The sequence below is a fragment of the Aegilops tauschii genome, chromosome 7 (genome assembly GCF_002575655.3).
Source record: "Aegilops tauschii subsp. strangulata cultivar AL8/78 chromosome 7, Aet v6.0, whole genome shotgun sequence".
Lineage (NCBI taxonomy): Eukaryota > Viridiplantae > Streptophyta > Magnoliopsida > Poales > Poaceae > Aegilops > Aegilops tauschii.
The window spans coordinates 537,497,220-537,513,309 of NC_053041.3; the positions used below are offsets into that span (position 1 = coordinate 537,497,220).

General features: G+C 45.0%; 2 protein-coding genes across 2 annotated transcripts; one reads left to right on the plus strand and one right to left on the minus strand.

Moving 5' to 3' along the window:
- Positions 1-5,592: 5,592 nt before the first annotated feature.
- On the plus strand, positions 5,593-8,674 carry LOC141027353 (uncharacterized). The gene is made up of 11 exons (XM_073504354.1): positions 5,593-6,072; positions 6,167-6,322; positions 6,419-6,622; positions 6,709-6,930; positions 7,022-7,307; positions 7,427-7,599; positions 7,715-7,915; positions 7,999-8,127; positions 8,292-8,317; positions 8,396-8,471; positions 8,558-8,674. Exons 1-11 carry the CDS (start codon positions 5,593-5,595, stop codon positions 8,672-8,674), a joined length of 2,070 nt encoding a protein of 689 aa, XP_073360455.1.
- Positions 8,675-9,696: 1,022 nt separating this feature from the next.
- On the minus strand, positions 9,697-15,300 carry LOC120970301 (putative protein FAR1-RELATED SEQUENCE 10). Its single transcript, XM_073504355.1, has 5 exons — positions 14,519-15,300; positions 14,358-14,426; positions 14,135-14,260; positions 13,077-14,054; positions 9,697-10,209 (listed from the first exon to the last, which is right to left on the minus strand). The coding sequence occupies exons 1-5, from the start codon at positions 14,660-14,662 to the stop codon at positions 9,697-9,699; spliced, it is 1,830 nt and encodes a 609-aa protein (XP_073360456.1). The 5' UTR covers positions 14,663-15,300.
- Positions 15,301-16,090: the final 790 nt, after the last annotated feature.

Genomic DNA, 16,090 nt, shown 5'->3' on the forward strand with positions numbered 1-16,090 from the left:
CGAGACAGTGCCTGCCGCGGCTTTGATTTGGGCCTAATTTGGGTGGGCCGTTCCAGGCCGGCCTCACACGCGGTTATCAGCTGGAGAGGGGAAAAATTCCCCATTTCATCTGGCAGATACGAACCCTAGGTCTTTGCTTCTGTTCCCCATTCACTCCGTGTGCTCAAATCTCACATCTGGCGTCGCCGGCGATGGGGGACAAGAAGGGAAGGAGGTCGCGGTCGGCAAGTGATTGCCGCTGCGCTCAAGAAAAGTGGGAGGAGGCAGTTGGGAAGTTCTGTCAGGGCGATCTGGAGAAGAGGGCGAATGTGGAGGAGATCTGCAGCTGGTTTCCCAGCTTGCAGATGTTCATCGACCACGGTAGGGGTCTCATCAAAGTGCTTACGGGCAATGAGAAGAAATCGTTGTTTGGTCCTGCTCGAGGAGTTGTTCCAGTCCAGGTTTTCCTCTGGGCTATGAACGAAGCGGAGAACTCCCCGGATCGGCGTCAGCGTGCGAGGTGGTACATGTACCGCTCCCGCCGCCGCGCCCCTCCTATTCCAGTGCCAGATCTTGTCGGAGTGTTGCTCGCGGTGCCTGCTCCGGTTGATCAGTCCAATGTTCACTCTAACAGTGATGTGGAGCAAAGAAAGGATGACAGTGATAGTGAAGATGTGGAGCATAGCGAGGATGAGAGTGATAGCGAAGATGTGGAGCAGAGCAAGGATGAGAGCGGGGAAGAGGAGGTTGTTCTGCTGCTGGACGACAGTGCTGGAGAGGAGGAGCAGGATGATGTTGTCCAGGAGCAGCCGGCGGACGTGCAGATTGTGGGTCCAGGGATCCCGCAGCTCGGAGACAGGACCATGCCGAGTGAAGCGGAGACCTACATCCGTATGGGCATTCGTCACTCAGAGCGCATCAGCAAGTTGAAGGACAAGAAAACAGAGTGATGGCATGTCAGTGTCTTCAGTTAGTCTATTTGTGTGAGTCAGTTTGGACCCGTTTGATAGCATACTATGTTCTAAGTTCTTTGAGAATACTTCAGTATTTGAGATTATGTTAGTTTTATTTACAGTGAGCTATTTGGTTGCCCCTAATAAATGTGATTTTAGTACTGCAGTATTGGGAAAACTATAGTTATTTCTCTGCATGAAAAATGTAGCCCCTAATAGGATTGTTGATTGATCTATTTTGCAGACAAAGGAGCCACAAAAAAGGTGCTGGAGGTGGGAGCAAGACTGCTAGAGCGAGTAGCAAGTAAAGTGTACACAACGAAGCAGGGGTGGAGAATCAACGTGGCAAGACTGGAAGGATAAAAAAGAAGACTCTACTTCCTGCTGAAGATGTGGCCTTTACTTTGTTGCGATGTTTTAGTAGTTGTTGCTGTTATTTTGCGGTGCTCATGAACTTTGTAAGCCTAGGATGATGGGTTAGGCAGACTGCAGGCCATGCTGGCTTTTGGTTATATAGGTTTATGCTGGCTTGAAGTGGAAATAGAGCATTATTAATGATATATGGATCAGCCAGTTCTTCAACTCTAAGGTTGCGTTAATTTGGTTCTAGATTCAAATACATAGCTTAACCCTGCAAGGTTAGCGATAAAACCCTAGAACAGTGCCCCGACATGACGCAACGTGTGTATTGTGTCCGAATTCGTGCACACCTTGCCCGGGGGACCACATTGGCCATGCCCACATGCTCCCAAAAAGTTGGGGTCATCTCATGCATGCCTCCACATGAACCATGTACAAGCCGGACCATTCGGGTTTGCCGGAGGGCAAGTTTGAAAGAGGTTTTCCTTGCCGGTCCCACCAAATGATCCCAAACTTTATGCACACCCTACCATGACCATGGCATGCATGTGGGAGCAGAATTCATACACCACGGCCTCATTTTTGTTGAAATCCCATTAATAGCCATGTGTATTATATGTAAGTGAGCATGTGTAAAATTTATTAGGTGATTTGAAGGTCAAAACATTAACTTGTCATATATGCAAAAAAATGTGTATTGAATGCAAGTGAGCATGTGTATAATTTAGTGTGTGATTTGAAGATCAAAACACATGGCAATATGCCAAAAAAAAGTGCCCACCTACCAGAGTAGGAGAATTCATACACCACGGCCTGCATACAACTAGAAACCCAACCGTTCATGGGCCAGGATGCAGGCCCGTGGTGCAGAATATCTCTGCTGCTAGTAGGCCCCACGGGGCAGAGGGGCCGAGAGTTAGGCAATGTACTGCCTGCATATGATAGGAGCTTGGGAGGGGAGTCGCAGCCGGGTATATAAACCGGTGCGGCGCTCTCTCGCTTGGCGAGGTGGGACTAAACTCCCACCACCCCACGGCTGTGCGCTGCGCTGTGCCTTGCGCGGCTCTGCCTTGGGCCCAATTCGGGCGGGCTGGCCCAGGGCAGCCTTACCCGCGCACTGATCTGTTTTATATTCTCTTTGTTTTTCACTTCTTAACTCCAAAATTTATTTTCTTGTTTATATTTCTAATATTTAAAATCAAATCTCTTTTTTCTATATTATTTCTAACAGTGTTTACTAAAATTAAAAAAATATGCCAAATTTTGTTGTGTTTTATTTCATTTGTTCGTTCTCGTTTTTATATTGATAATATTTACGAAATATAAACTAAAATGGTGTGTTTTATTTCAATTCTTCATTCTAATATTTCTTATCTTTATTATATTTGAAATGTTTTTAGTCTGTAAAATAAAATGTTCTGTTTTATTTCACTTCTTCATTCTAATATTTGCTCTCTTCTTTATATTTGAAATATTTTCAAAATGTAAGATAATATGTTATCTTTTATTTCACTTCTTCATTCTAATAGATCTTATCTTTTTTACATTTGAATTGTTTTTTAAAATCCTAGTAAATGCATCGAGTGTCGGAAATCGATGAGAATTGGCATGCATGATGTCCATGGTCATCCCGTTGTGTGAAAAAAAATTTGGGCCATTTGGTTGAGTCCAGAAAAACAGCGTCCTTCGGGCTCGCCCTACGGCAGACCCGAATGATGGTGATTGCACATGTGCTATGTGTTGGCCTGCATGAAATGACACCAAACTTTGGCACCATGTGAGGATGCCCAATGTAGGCCCCCATGCAACATCTGAGCCATTCCTGACACCGAACGAACATTGCGTCACGTCCGGGCAGCGTTTTGGGTTCTTTTCGCCGGCAAAATCCTAGTAAATGCATCGAGTGTCGGAAATCGATGAGAATTGGCATGCATGATGTCCATGGTCATCCCATTGCGTGAAAAAAATTTGGGGCCATTTGGTTGAGTCCAAAAAACAACGTCCTTCGGGCTCCCCCTACGGCAGACCCGAATGATGGTGATTGCACATGTGCTATGTGCTGGCCTGCATGAAATGACACCAAACTTTGGCACCATGTGAGGATGCCCAATGTAGGCCCCCATGCAACATCTGAGCCATTCCTGACACCGAACGAACATTGTGTCACGTCCGGGCAGCGTTTCGGGTTCTTTTCGCCGGCAAAATCCTAGTAAATGCATCGAGTGTCGGAAATCGATGAGAATTGGCATGCATGATGTCCATGGTCATCCCATTGCGTGAAAAAATTTTGGGGCCATTTGGTTGAGTCCAGAAAAAGAACGTCCTTCGGGCTCCCCCTACGGCAGACCCGAATGATGGTGATTGCACATGTGCTATGTGCTGGCCTGCATGAAATGACACCAAACTTTGGCACCATGTGAGGATGCCCAATGTAGGCCCCCATGCAACATGTGAGCCATTCCTGACACCGAACGAACGTTGCGTCACGTCCGGGCAGCGTTTCGGGTTCTTTTCGCCGGCAAAATCCTAGTAAATGCATCGAGTGTCGGAAATCGATGAGAATTGGCATGCATGATGTCCATGGTCATCCCATTGCGTGAAATTTTTTTGGGGCCATTTGGTTGAGTCCAGAAAAACAACGTCCTTCGGGCTCCCCTACGGCAGACCCGAATGATGGTGATTGCACATGTGCTATGTGCTGGCCTGCATGAAATGACACCAAACTTTGGCACCATGTGAGGATGCCCAATGTAGGCCCCCATGCAACATGTGAGCCATTCCTGACACCGAACGAACGTTGCGTCACGTCCGGGCAACGTTTCGGGTTCTTTTCGCCGGCAAAATCCTGGTAAATGCCTCGAGTGTCGGAAATCGATGAGAATTGGCATGCATGATGTCCATGGTCATCCCATTGTGTGAAATTTTTTTGGGGCCATTTGGTTGAGTTGAAATAATTATTTGATATCAAAATTTTCTAATATGAAAAAGAAAAGAAAAAAAGTACATGAAACGAGCCCCTCATCGCTCAAAGAGAGGAGCAGCTGCGATTTGTTACACAATTCCCGGATCGGAATCTACAAAAAAAACTCGAGCGTGGGAAGCCTATCCCTTTAATTTAGGAGCACGTACTGCGTCTCCTCAACTAAGGAAGGCAAAGATCACGTGCGTTCTATCCCTGGTGGTTACGACGACCTAGGAGATCCTCCTCCTCCTATTTAGTCTCGGCATCGTCTTTCATGTCGTCTATGACGGCTCCTACCGCCGAGTCGACGACAGCTGTGTCCCTAGCATCGGCCCAACCCCAGCAAGATCGTCGAGAACATCCAGGTCGTCAGCGCGTGCTGGCCGTCGTGGACGAACTGCGTCCACGTTACAACGCCGACAACTTCCATCTTCATCGAGCGATCCAGTATGTTGGCAACCGTACCGCATCCATGATGCTTTTCTTTGTGCGTGTGTTAGATTCGATAGGACTAAGATTAATTAGCGCATAATCTTCGCATTACATCTGTTGGAGTAGATGTTTTTTGTTTGTGCGTGTATTAGATTAGATAGGCCTATGACACTAGATTTGTTTGTGCGTGTATTTGATTAGATAGCCCTACGATTGCAAATTAGTTTCTGCATGTTGTTTGTTGTCTTTCACTTGTAGGTTGGATTGATGAATAAACAACCATTTTTTATCAGTGTTAGTTATAGCATAGTCACTTTAAGTTAAAGCAATGCCCTAAGACATGCATGTTGCAACTATGAGACGCCGACTAATATTGTATGTGATGCACGTTTGTTTGATTCATGTTCCAGTATGCATAATTTCGTTTTGTTTTCAATTTATTGTTAATTAGGCACTGTCACCGATTCTTATATCTATTTGTACAGTACCATATGAAAATAAATGATTAGATAAATTATGTTGCTTTTTATTATGAAACTAATTGGTTAAATAAGTACTTGTTAAACTGTCATTTTATGTGTTGCACGTGTCTCTGCTGAATGTTTCAGTATGAATAAATTATGTTGTATAGTTTTCCATCTACTGTGGGATAGTGTATTCCATTATTATGTTTTATGCAACAATATGTTAGGAAAAAAGTTGATTACATAATTTATGGTACTATAACCAAGTATATTTTTTAACAGGATGGATGAACTCAACGGAGAAATTGTTTGCGCCATAGAAAAATGGTGCAAACTTATTGCTGGTCTATCTTCCGGTCAACGGGCCGCACTTGCCGAAACACCACTCCGTAGCATGCTTCAGATACCTTCGCTGAAGATGCGTACACTGTTGATCCGGTACATGGTTGAGATATTTGATCCTAGCAAGGGCAGATTCATTGTACAAGACTTGGTTGGCGAAGTGTCTCTCGGTGCCGTGGATGTTGAGTGCATCTTGGCCTTGGAGAACCACGGACTGTCGGCAGAAGGTATTCTCGGTGAGGAAGGTGAGGATGTTAAAGATCGAGTGCCGCCTCAATTCCTGAGCAAGACCACAGGTAACATAGTCATCGATGATCTGATTGTGGACATCACAAAGAATAAATCTGCCGACGACGATTTCCTTCGGAGAGTTGTCCTCGTGTTGCTTGGAACAGTTCTTGCTCCCATGTCGAGCAAGACTATACCAAAGCAATATTACGCATTGGTGGACGATGTGAAGCGTATATCCAAGATTAATTGGAATGCATTCACCCTCCGGGTTCTGCTGGACTGCCTTCGCAACGTGAGGAAAGGCAAACACCTCCGCCAATGGCCGAGAGGGAACTTAGCTCTCCTGCAGGTACACCTTTCAGACTTGTACCATTGCAAAAAAAAATATGATTGCTAATTTACCTGCTGTATAGTACTAATTGTAATTTTTCATATTCATGCAGTACCTGTACTGGGAGAAGGTTCAGCCTCTGGAACGTGAATGCGCATGCAATCCTAGCTTGTCCATGGAACCTCTAATGAGGAATTGGACTGAAGCTGCAGCCTCAAGGAGAGACAAGTTTGATTATGACCAAGGCCGTGGCCGTGGTAACATCAAGGTAATTCATTACGTTGGGTACTTCTTAACTTTTATATAACATAATTAGTTGTATTAATATTTTTATTGATCACATATACTTGTATTTCACATGCAGATTGAAGACAACATAACCAAGGAGTATAGGGCGCAGGAGCGCAAAGTACCCGAACCAGAAAAGCCAAAAATGAAGCCCGCCGTTGGTGCGGCAAAGAAGTCCAAGTTAGCCTCAAACGCGGACGAGATGATGAACCTCATCATGAAGCAGTGTATGGATTACATACGCAGCCAAATGAAGGAAATACCAGAACAAGTAGCCGAGGTGACACACCCTTAATTCTATGTTTACAACATTTTTGAAGTTGCAAAACCGTGCCGACATTAATTAATATTTTTTATGTAATGCAGAGATTGTTAGAGAAGTTGAACCAAAATGGTGTGATGTACAAGCCAGCGGCTGCTGCGGCTTCCGGCAACAACGATGCCGACCTAGAAGTGGATTCCTTTGAGAATGGTCCGCCAGAAAAAAAAGAATTCGTGTACAAGGATGACTCTGACGGTCTAGAGCCGGTGATTGATTTGACACAGCCTAACGAGCCTGTTGTAAACCAGAACAACGATGATGAGGAAGTATGTTTTCATTTATTTGTCTTCATTTATCTCAATTATGCATCTTCATTTTCGTTAACTGAACCTATCACATTATTTTTTTGTTAACTAGAAAACACCTGCCAAGTTAAATGTTGACAAGACAACGAAGCCTACTGATGAGTGCGGCGCAACACCGGAGAACCCTTGGATTGTAGGTAATTCTCCTCGAGCAGAATCGTCCGACATTGACATTTCTGCAAGTTCTATCGACAGGATGGTGGGTAAGAGCAAGGGGAAAAAGTCTGCAGCAACCGCAAAAGAAGACGATGTTATATCCGGGAAGCGTCGACGGACTGTTCCCAAGAAATTTGAATCCCCCTTTAAACTTGACAAGCCCGGCAAGCGAAGCGCTCGCGGTACTAAGCCATCCGGCAACACTACCGCAACTAGAGGTACCGTTAGTAGCTATCTTAGTGCTTAATTTACTACCATTTCATGTACTCACCGTTCGTGACGTTCGTAATTTATCATGCAGCTCTGTTTAGTGACAATGACATGGAAGGCTCTGTTAAGGACGATTTGACATCGGAACTCATCGATGCTGCTGTTGCGTTTGTGGAGGCAGCTGCTCGGTCTGAGAAGAATATGACAAAAAGAGTTTACTACAATGAACGTGGCACCTCTGTGACTGTGGAGAGTATACGACCGGTACTTGAGCATACATGGCTGGCGGATGACGTAAGATCTATTACCATGTCCTGCTATTTAAGTGCATAATCTAGGTGTCACCTATGAAAATAAAATGTTCTATTATTTTACGCAGATTATCGATGCTTATCAGACACATTTGGCTCTGCGCGTTGGTCATGATCGGCACCTCTGTCCAGCCTGGAGGTCCAAATACCTTGTTGATCGTGCTAAGGCACGAGACAACCCTAAACCGTCGAAATACAACATGGATAGTGCGCTGAGCAGAGCTGGAGCAGTACGTAGGGTTCTGGACGAGTATACCGTCCGTGATAAGGTATGATATGTTCTTACTAGTTCATTAACACTCATTTCAACAAGCATAATTGCATCTGATTACAAATGTGTTCCACATTTCAGTCGTTTATCCCGTTGAACGTCGGCAATACACACTGGATCACCGTGGTGATGCACAACCGCAAGAAAGAATTCCGAGTTTTTGATTCGCTCTATCCTCTCGAGTTCTCTCTCGACACTGTGAAAGCACTGGTACTCTCCCCGACATTGAGCATTCTTCATATGAAATGTCATATGGTTTCTCACTACTACTTTCTTTCAAATAGCGACTAGCAATAGCAATTGATATGGAAGAGGCAAACCGTATTACACCTGGCAAATATCCAGATGTCACTAAGTGGCCTATCATACCTTAGATCGACATGCCACTACAAGAGGACGGGTGAGTTATGGTTCATCATTTTCTACTTACGAAAGACATGTTCGTGTGCACGGTGACTAATGTTTGCATATATATTAGGAACTCTTGTGGCCTTTTTGTGATTGAAGTTATGGAGCATTGGGACGGGGATCGATGGACCGCCGATTTTACCCAGGTAATTTGTCCTCTCTGCTCGTACACTTGTACAATTGTCGTATAATACCAACTTCTATTCATTAAACCTTGTTCTAAAAATTGCAGGGCACGGTTAATGCAAGGAGAAGGCGTCTCATCGCCGAGTTGGTTCTCTCACCTACCAACACGCTCGATTGTGTGAAGAACAAAATCCGCGACATCGCAAAGAAAAGCAAGGCGTGAAGACATCATACATGATTCAAGATTCTAGTTTCAGTCGTTTGTTTTAAGTCCGGAAGCACGTTTCCTGGCATGGACAACTTTGATTTTCTATCATTCATGTAATAAGCACGATACCATGGATTTTGTGTGGATTTTTGGTCGATCACACATACTTGTGTATGTGTAATGCAGTCAGACTATACGTTTCGTACCAATAAATTTTTGCTTCCCTTCATTTGTTCTACCTTAATGTTTTTTGCTGCTGTGTTCATTCTTTTCTTCCATGGAAGAGTAATTCATTTCCTTTTTACTTTTGCATATTTTTTAATTTGATTTGGCATTATTCAACAATAAGAAAAAAAGTTGATAAATTCCTTTTTGTTTGCCTGAGAATCAACCTCGGCTGTCGTGCCATCCGGTGTGGGATCCCGCGCCCGAGACAACGACAGATCCGGTCCCAGCGCGGGCGACCCAGTCGACGAGCGCCAGTTGGCGCGGGGGGACGCTCCAGGTCCGGTCCCGCCCGACCGCTCGGTGGAGACAGCCCGCGTGTCGGACGCAGACGGGCCACCCGTGGATCCTGCGGTTGGTGGAGTAGGCAGATCCGCCTGGGATCCCGTGCGCATGATTGCCGCTGGATCTCTCGGGATCGGCGTCCACAGGTGGATCTTCCTCGTGTCTTGCGCCAGACTCCCTTGGCGTTATGTGTTGCTTCAAATCTCGTTGCACAGTTTTTTGCTGCATTTTTGTTAGCCTTTTCCTTTTCTGCATCATGAAGATCAGGATGAGTAGCACCATCAATCACATGATCAACTACTATTTCGCCCCCTTGATCAGTACGATTTAGAGCTCCGGTGGAAGCAAAATAATTTCAGTGCTTAGCCAAGAACCCGCATTAGGATGCAGGTCAAACAAGGGCAAACTATTTCGAAAGTGATATAATTTATTGGTTAATATAATATACTTAGACCTTACACAAATGAACTCGCCACAATGCAGATAGGACTTGATCATTCTGTTCAACAATAAACCACAAAACATACTTAAAATTCATCACAAATCTCCTTCAGCTTCTTGATCTTATCAACGTACCCATGTTTCTGTTTGAGAAAATCTACAATAATATACTCAAGTTTTTTCTTCTCTTGCTTCAGCTGGTCCCTCTCTCTCATCACTTGGTCTCTCTCTAGCACCACCCGGTCCCGGTCTTTCTCAGCCTTTACCCTCAGGACATGATGTAGATTGGCACAACCATGATCTGCCATCTTATTCTTCTCCAGCTCCTCTTTGAGATCGCTAAGTGACAATCTTGCATTGCCCAACTGCGTGAGAGCATCCTCCTTATCAGCCACCAGTTTAGCAAAGTCCATTTTGAAAAATCTCAGCTCTTCCTCCGTCCTCCTCTTTTCTCCAATTAACATGCATTTTTCTTCAGCATTCTTAATATTCTGTCTCAGCTTCTCGTCATACATGCTCCACAGTTCTCTCAGGCAGAACTTCGTAGCCACTGACCACTCCGGGTCTACCCATTCCACATAGTTACATTTCACTTCTTCCTACAGTATGAAAAAATATGGTCTCAATCATATATTCACAAATGCAATACAATTACATGCAATGCACTAAAAATATGGTCTCAATCATATAAACACAAAATGTAGCATGCAATGATATACATATATATATGGATCAATTAACTACAAGTATATGCTATTATGTGCTAAAACAAATATTAGACCGTAAAAAAAACATAAATACGGACTTTGTAAATGCACAAATTAATTGAAATGTATGCAATTTTGGGCAGAACAATGGATTACCGCGAAGTAAATCGAGCACGAGGTAATTTAAACATATATTTACAGTACGGAACAACATACCTTCTGACCACAGGCAAGAAAACGTCTGCCAGTGTCCAAGGAATCAAAAGCAACTAGCCTGACGCAAGGTTCTCGATGCAGACAACGAGAAGACAGATCGTGAGCAATGCCACTCCATTCGTAGCAAGGGATAGTCGTAGGAAGCTAAACGAAACAACAGAGATAATGCACAAATCAACGCCCTGTGTTAAATACCGGAAATGAAGAACTCTAACCCTAAGCCTAGCACTATTTGGAGATTATATAGTAGGAGCGTACCTGCAGGCTAGTCACGGATTCGCCATCCGAAGAAGAGCTCGACTCGTCGCTCCACGAAACCATGGCATAACGTGACCGGCGGCAAGACGTGGATTGGTGGCGGCAGCGGCGGCGGCGGTTGCAGTGGATAGATAGAACGCGCGTGGAGATCGCGAGGGAAGAACCGCCCCGACCAGGTGGCCAGCGCGGCCCATTTAAACGGGCTGTAATCAAAATAAAATTTGTTAAATGGGCTCGGCAATGGGAGCGGCCGTGTGTCGCGCCGTCTTACGGCATCCGTCAGCCCCCCTCCACGTCATCGCGATAAGCGGCCCGAGTTACACTACAAGCCATAAAATGGTGGGTTTTTCTTTTCTTTATAAGGGGAAAATGGTGGGTTTTTGGTACGAAGTCTATACTATAGACCAAAGTGAGCTGGTATCTTCTATATCTAAATGGTGGTGAACCAAAGGAGTGAATTTTTTTTAATTATTACCACACATAATTACATCTTCTATATCTAAACAACTAGCCACCACTAACCTATTTCTCTTAACATGCAAGTTTGCCACCTCGTCATTCAACATGTATGGAGAAAGGTCCACCACAACATGCAAACAAAATATTCCCGCAACAACATATACATGTTACACGTAACCATTTCTCTATGAATATATTGCAAAACATTCCCGCAACAACATGCCAGGTATCGTCTAGTTTTCTAATATAATATAACTACAGTGGACAACACAAAAGATGCCATCATTACAATGGCTAAAATGCTATCCATTTTCCATGATTAAAGTCCCTAGTGACCGCCTCCTGTTTAGTCCACATATGCTACAAGCACTATCTCAAGGTACTGGCCTCTTGCAATAGTATATATCATGTATCATGTATGCAGTAACACATTGTAAACACCTCACTATTAGATCACTGGATTCATCCTAACATAACTTTAGCAACTGTTCTACTCTTCTTCGCCCACCACGCTTCTGCACACGATAACAGGAAAAGTTAATGAATGACAAGTTAAAAACAATTATAACCTACAATGCATACAAAAACTTACTTCTTATTTAGTTTGCATTTCTTGCTGCGTTTAGTGTGCCCTAGCAATTTGCATGCGCCGCACGTGATTCTGATCTCGTCGTACGAAAGTGGCCTACCATTTTTCGACATAGGGCGGTTCTCATCTACCTTAGTTGCACCTTTCGTTGATACTTTAATAGGATCATGAACTTCAACTATGTTGCCTTCACCATCATCTACATATTCAATTGCACAAGTACTAAGATCAGCCGTTTTCTTACTCAAATTTTCCTTTAGCTGATCATACTCATGGCTCTTAGCTATCACGACCTTCAAACTCTCCTGTAACTGATCCCACAAAGTTGGGTGTTTGCATGCTGCATGCATAGCTTCTGAAGCCAACACACTGACCTGGCTATATTTCATTCTTTCAGCTGCTCCAGTCCATCCAAATCCCAACAGATCGCTTGTGCGCCTGGCGGGCAGTCCCAACCTTGCGTCTTTCGTGAACCGCACAAGAACTAAACACTTTGGTATTTCAGATATATTCAAGTACTTCAGTACATGGAATATGTGCTTGCAAGGTAGACCCTTTCGAATCATTCTTCTGCAGCTGCACCTTATAGTTTCTGCGGAATTTACTGGAGTGTACTCCACCCAAAAATGGCTCTTCCGGTTATTCTTCCAGGCCACGATGTACTGCTGTGATCCGTCTCCGAGCTTTATTTCTACAATCTCCATGCCACCAATTTTCCTAAGATCAGCTTGCAACATATAGAAGTTTGCTGGAGTGAAGACGTGAGAAGCAGCTATCTCAAGTTCCCTCGAGCTAGTAACTGGCACCGGTAAACTCTGTGAGGCCGTGCAATCATCTCGTGCATCATTCTCACGGATACGTACAACGGCGTTCTCATAGTGCAAAATCATATCCACCAGGGTCATTTCACCGTCTAGGTGGAGGTGAAGGCATGAGTTTAGACTTTCACTCCTCTGGTTGCTTTTCATGCCAAGCCAAAAACCCTCTGTCAGATAAGCCGCGGCCCACAGTCTCCTCTTCTTATACATCCGTCTCAACCATGTTACTGTTTTTTCCGACTGCCATCTTTTGGAAAACGCGTGCCATCTCTCCTCAAACGTGGCCGTGGACGTGCTGTAGTACAAAAGAGTTCGGAACTCCTTCAAGGACTTGTGACTGAGGTGAATCTTCATATTTTTTTTTCTATATGCCACGTACATATACGGTGCCACACGTCTGGCAAGACTTGGCGAATTGCCTTGATCATCGCAGCGTCGGCATCCGTGATAACACTCATAGGCATCTTTTGACACATGGACCTCAAAAAAGTCTCCAGCAGCCACACATATGTCTCTTCGGTCTCGTCCGAAACTATGGCACAAGCAAAAACAGTGGTCTTCCGGTGATTGTTAAGACCAACAAAGGGTATGAATGGCATACCATACTGGTTCATCTTGTACGTGTTGTCAAATACAAGCATGTCGCCGAAGTCCTCGTAGTCATGATGAGACTGGGAGTCACACCAGAACATCCTATTCATATGTCCTTCCTTGTCTAGCTTGTACTCGAAAAAGAAGCTAGGATCCCTCTGTTTCCTACTGACCATGATGCCTATGACTGTGGCAGCATCACCTTTTGAAAGCAGCTTCCTCTTCTCCCTGGCGCAAAGGTTGTATATTTCACGCCTGGTAAAACCAACACTGCCATACCATACATGTTTGCTGATGAAGGTATCCATCATGTCGTGAATTCTAATCCCTGCAGCTCCCATGGACAGTATCTCAGCTCTCTGGTAATCTTTGATTTTTCTGTGGGACCAAAGAAAAGGTACCTCGTCCGATCCTGCCAAGATATGGCTATGCTTGTCCTCAAAACTATCAACATACCAAACCCCACGCTTTTGGTCAAGCTTCACGGTCAGGTGCGCTTCACAGTGGCAGCGTGTCTCGGGTCTGAGCCTACGGCTGTGTCCTTCCTCGGTTAGCAACCTGCTGTCACGTTTTCCTTGTCTGAAACAAACAAACCGCCTATAACGCATATGACGTGACTCGGTTTTGCTATACCTGACCCTATTCTTTCTAATGCTGAAACCATTATCTCTAGCATAGCTGTTGTAGAAATCATACGCAGCCTCGTGAGACGTAAAAGTCATTTGTATTATCTCCATGAACATATCCCTCTTATCATCTGCACTAGCAGTATCTTGGACATTCTTTTTCCCCTCAACTTCTGTCACCTACACAATCATAACATAGCCATGAAAACAGTTTTCTATGGTATAACATTACTTCCATACAACACTGATTACATACATACCTCACTCATGATGACCGACGATTGCGACTCCCCAGAATCAGATGCAGCTAATGATTCGACATCAAGGCCTGTCTCCGCGTCGGATTCACCGTAATAGTCGTACGCATTATGACATTCGGAAATGAGCTGAAAAATATAACACAAATACATAAGTACTTATCATATAATATTCCAGGATTAATTCAATTTGCATGCATGCCAACAAAAAATTCCACTTCCATACCTGACTAATGTAATCTTCATTCGAGATCTCCGAGTTGTTTTCCTCACCATCATCATGCTCATTGTTTTCCTGACCATCATCATGTTGATCCATCTATAAATTTTCAAAATATAATATTGTCGGATGCCACCAAAAAATTACAACATGATAATGCCACTCACATTAAGATCTTCCAATACGTTCCCATTCTCTGACCTATCTCCACGATCTGAATTTTCATCATCTGACCAATCTTCTATCCAGTCTTTCATCAGTTCTCCAAACTCCATGTCATACATCATATCAGTTAACTCATCGTCCGCCATTTCCTACAACAATTAATATGTATCATCACATGTGCAAACATTATCAATGCTGACATATACAACACCTAGCGCACGATCACGGATGTTAAATAAACTACACCAACCGGAGAGCGCCCCAACCGAGGGCGTTCAGATCGTGCACACAACCGACGCCAACGACCTCTGATCGGCCATGGATCCTCCCCCCTCTCCACACCAAGCGGCGTTAAGGTACGTCCCACGAATCCAGTACGTGATCACTTTGGATCACGAGAAGCAGCGCTACCCGTGATAACATGCACCGCCGGATTCCTAGCCCACGGCACCAGTCGTGATTATTTTGGATCGCCGGATACCTAGGTAAGCCGCCGCATCAAATAACGGAGCCGTCGTGCACACAACCGACGGCAACCGACGCTAGGTTAACCCTAGAAAGAAGAAACCCACTTTAGCCCGCGTGATCACTGTGTATATCACGACGAGCAGCACTACCAGAATAAGATCTGCGATGGCCTGGACCGCCAGAAAGCTAGGTTGCCCGCCCCGCTAGGTTAACCACTACGACGAAAACAGCGGCAGTTCGTTTGATGCTGCCGCGAGCGAGACAAACGTGGGGAAACGGGATGCGGTACCTGCGAGCGCTGGAGGTTGACGACGGTGCCGCGCGCGCTCTCGGACGAAATCGCCGGCGATAAGATCGCTGCCGCCGATATTCCTACAGAAACTCACCAGAATGATGGAGGAGCTGCATGATTGATTGAGCTGCGTGATTGATGGATCGGCCGTCGTGGGGTCGTGTCATCCTTTTTTTTCGGGATGTCACCGTATACATACGTATGGGTCATACGGGTTATACGGGGCTTGGATATGGGCTACGGGGCTTGGATATGGACAGCGGCGGGCCGAAGAAAAAATAGATGGCGGGGGTTAAGAATACCCATAGGAAATTGAGTTAGGGGGTGCACCAGAGCAAGCCTCCTGCTGCATTCTGTGGTTTGTGCGCTGCCGGCGACTAGATTCCACGAGAACCCTTTTCTTTCCCGATCGAATACAGAGAATAACAAATCAAAGTGCACATCTTTAATTTTCTCTCTTCTCTAGCTCCTTCCTTCCTTACCACGCGCGCCGCCGACGCGCGGCCGCGCCAGTGACGCCACCCACATCCCTCAATCGAGCTTGTCTCCAATCAGTGCCACCAGTAGCGGAGCTAGGTTCAGCATACGCCCCAGGCAAGCAGTGTAACTACAGTAAGCTACAGTGTAATTCTTGCTACAGTGTGTTACAGTTAACAAAGAAATGATCCACCACGCCCCAGGCCAAGGCCCTGGCTGCCTGGGGCCTAGAACCGCCACTGAGTGCCACGGCCGGGATCGTTCGTCGATTACAGCAAGCAAATTGATCGACTCCCCGTTCAACTCCAACCTCACCTGAGACCTCCTTAATTAATTG

Bases quoted from the DNA above. Each gene is read 5' to 3' on its own strand.
- LOC141027353 (XM_073504354.1), top strand. From the start codon at position 5,593: ATGGTTGAGATATTTGATCCTAGCAAGGGCAGATTCATTGTACAAGAC. The intron at 6,623-6,708 runs GTGACACACCCT...TATGTAATGCAG, and splicing joins TACCAGAACAAGTAGCCGAG to AGATTGTTAGAGAAGTTGAA. The intron at 6,931-7,021 runs GTATGTTTTCAT...TTTGTTAACTAG, and splicing joins AGAACAACGATGATGAGGAA to AAAACACCTGCCAAGTTAAA.
- LOC120970301 (XM_073504355.1), bottom strand. From the start codon at position 14,662: ATGGCGGACGATGAGTTAACTGATATGATGTATGACATGGAGTTTGGA. The intron at 14,427-14,518 runs GTGAGTGGCATT...GATGATGGTCAG, and splicing joins ACGTATTGGAAGATCTTAAT to GAAAACAATGAGCATGATGA. The intron at 14,261-14,357 runs GTATGGAAGTGG...TATATTTTTCAG, and splicing joins ATGAAGATTACATTAGTCAG to CTCATTTCCGAATGTCATAA.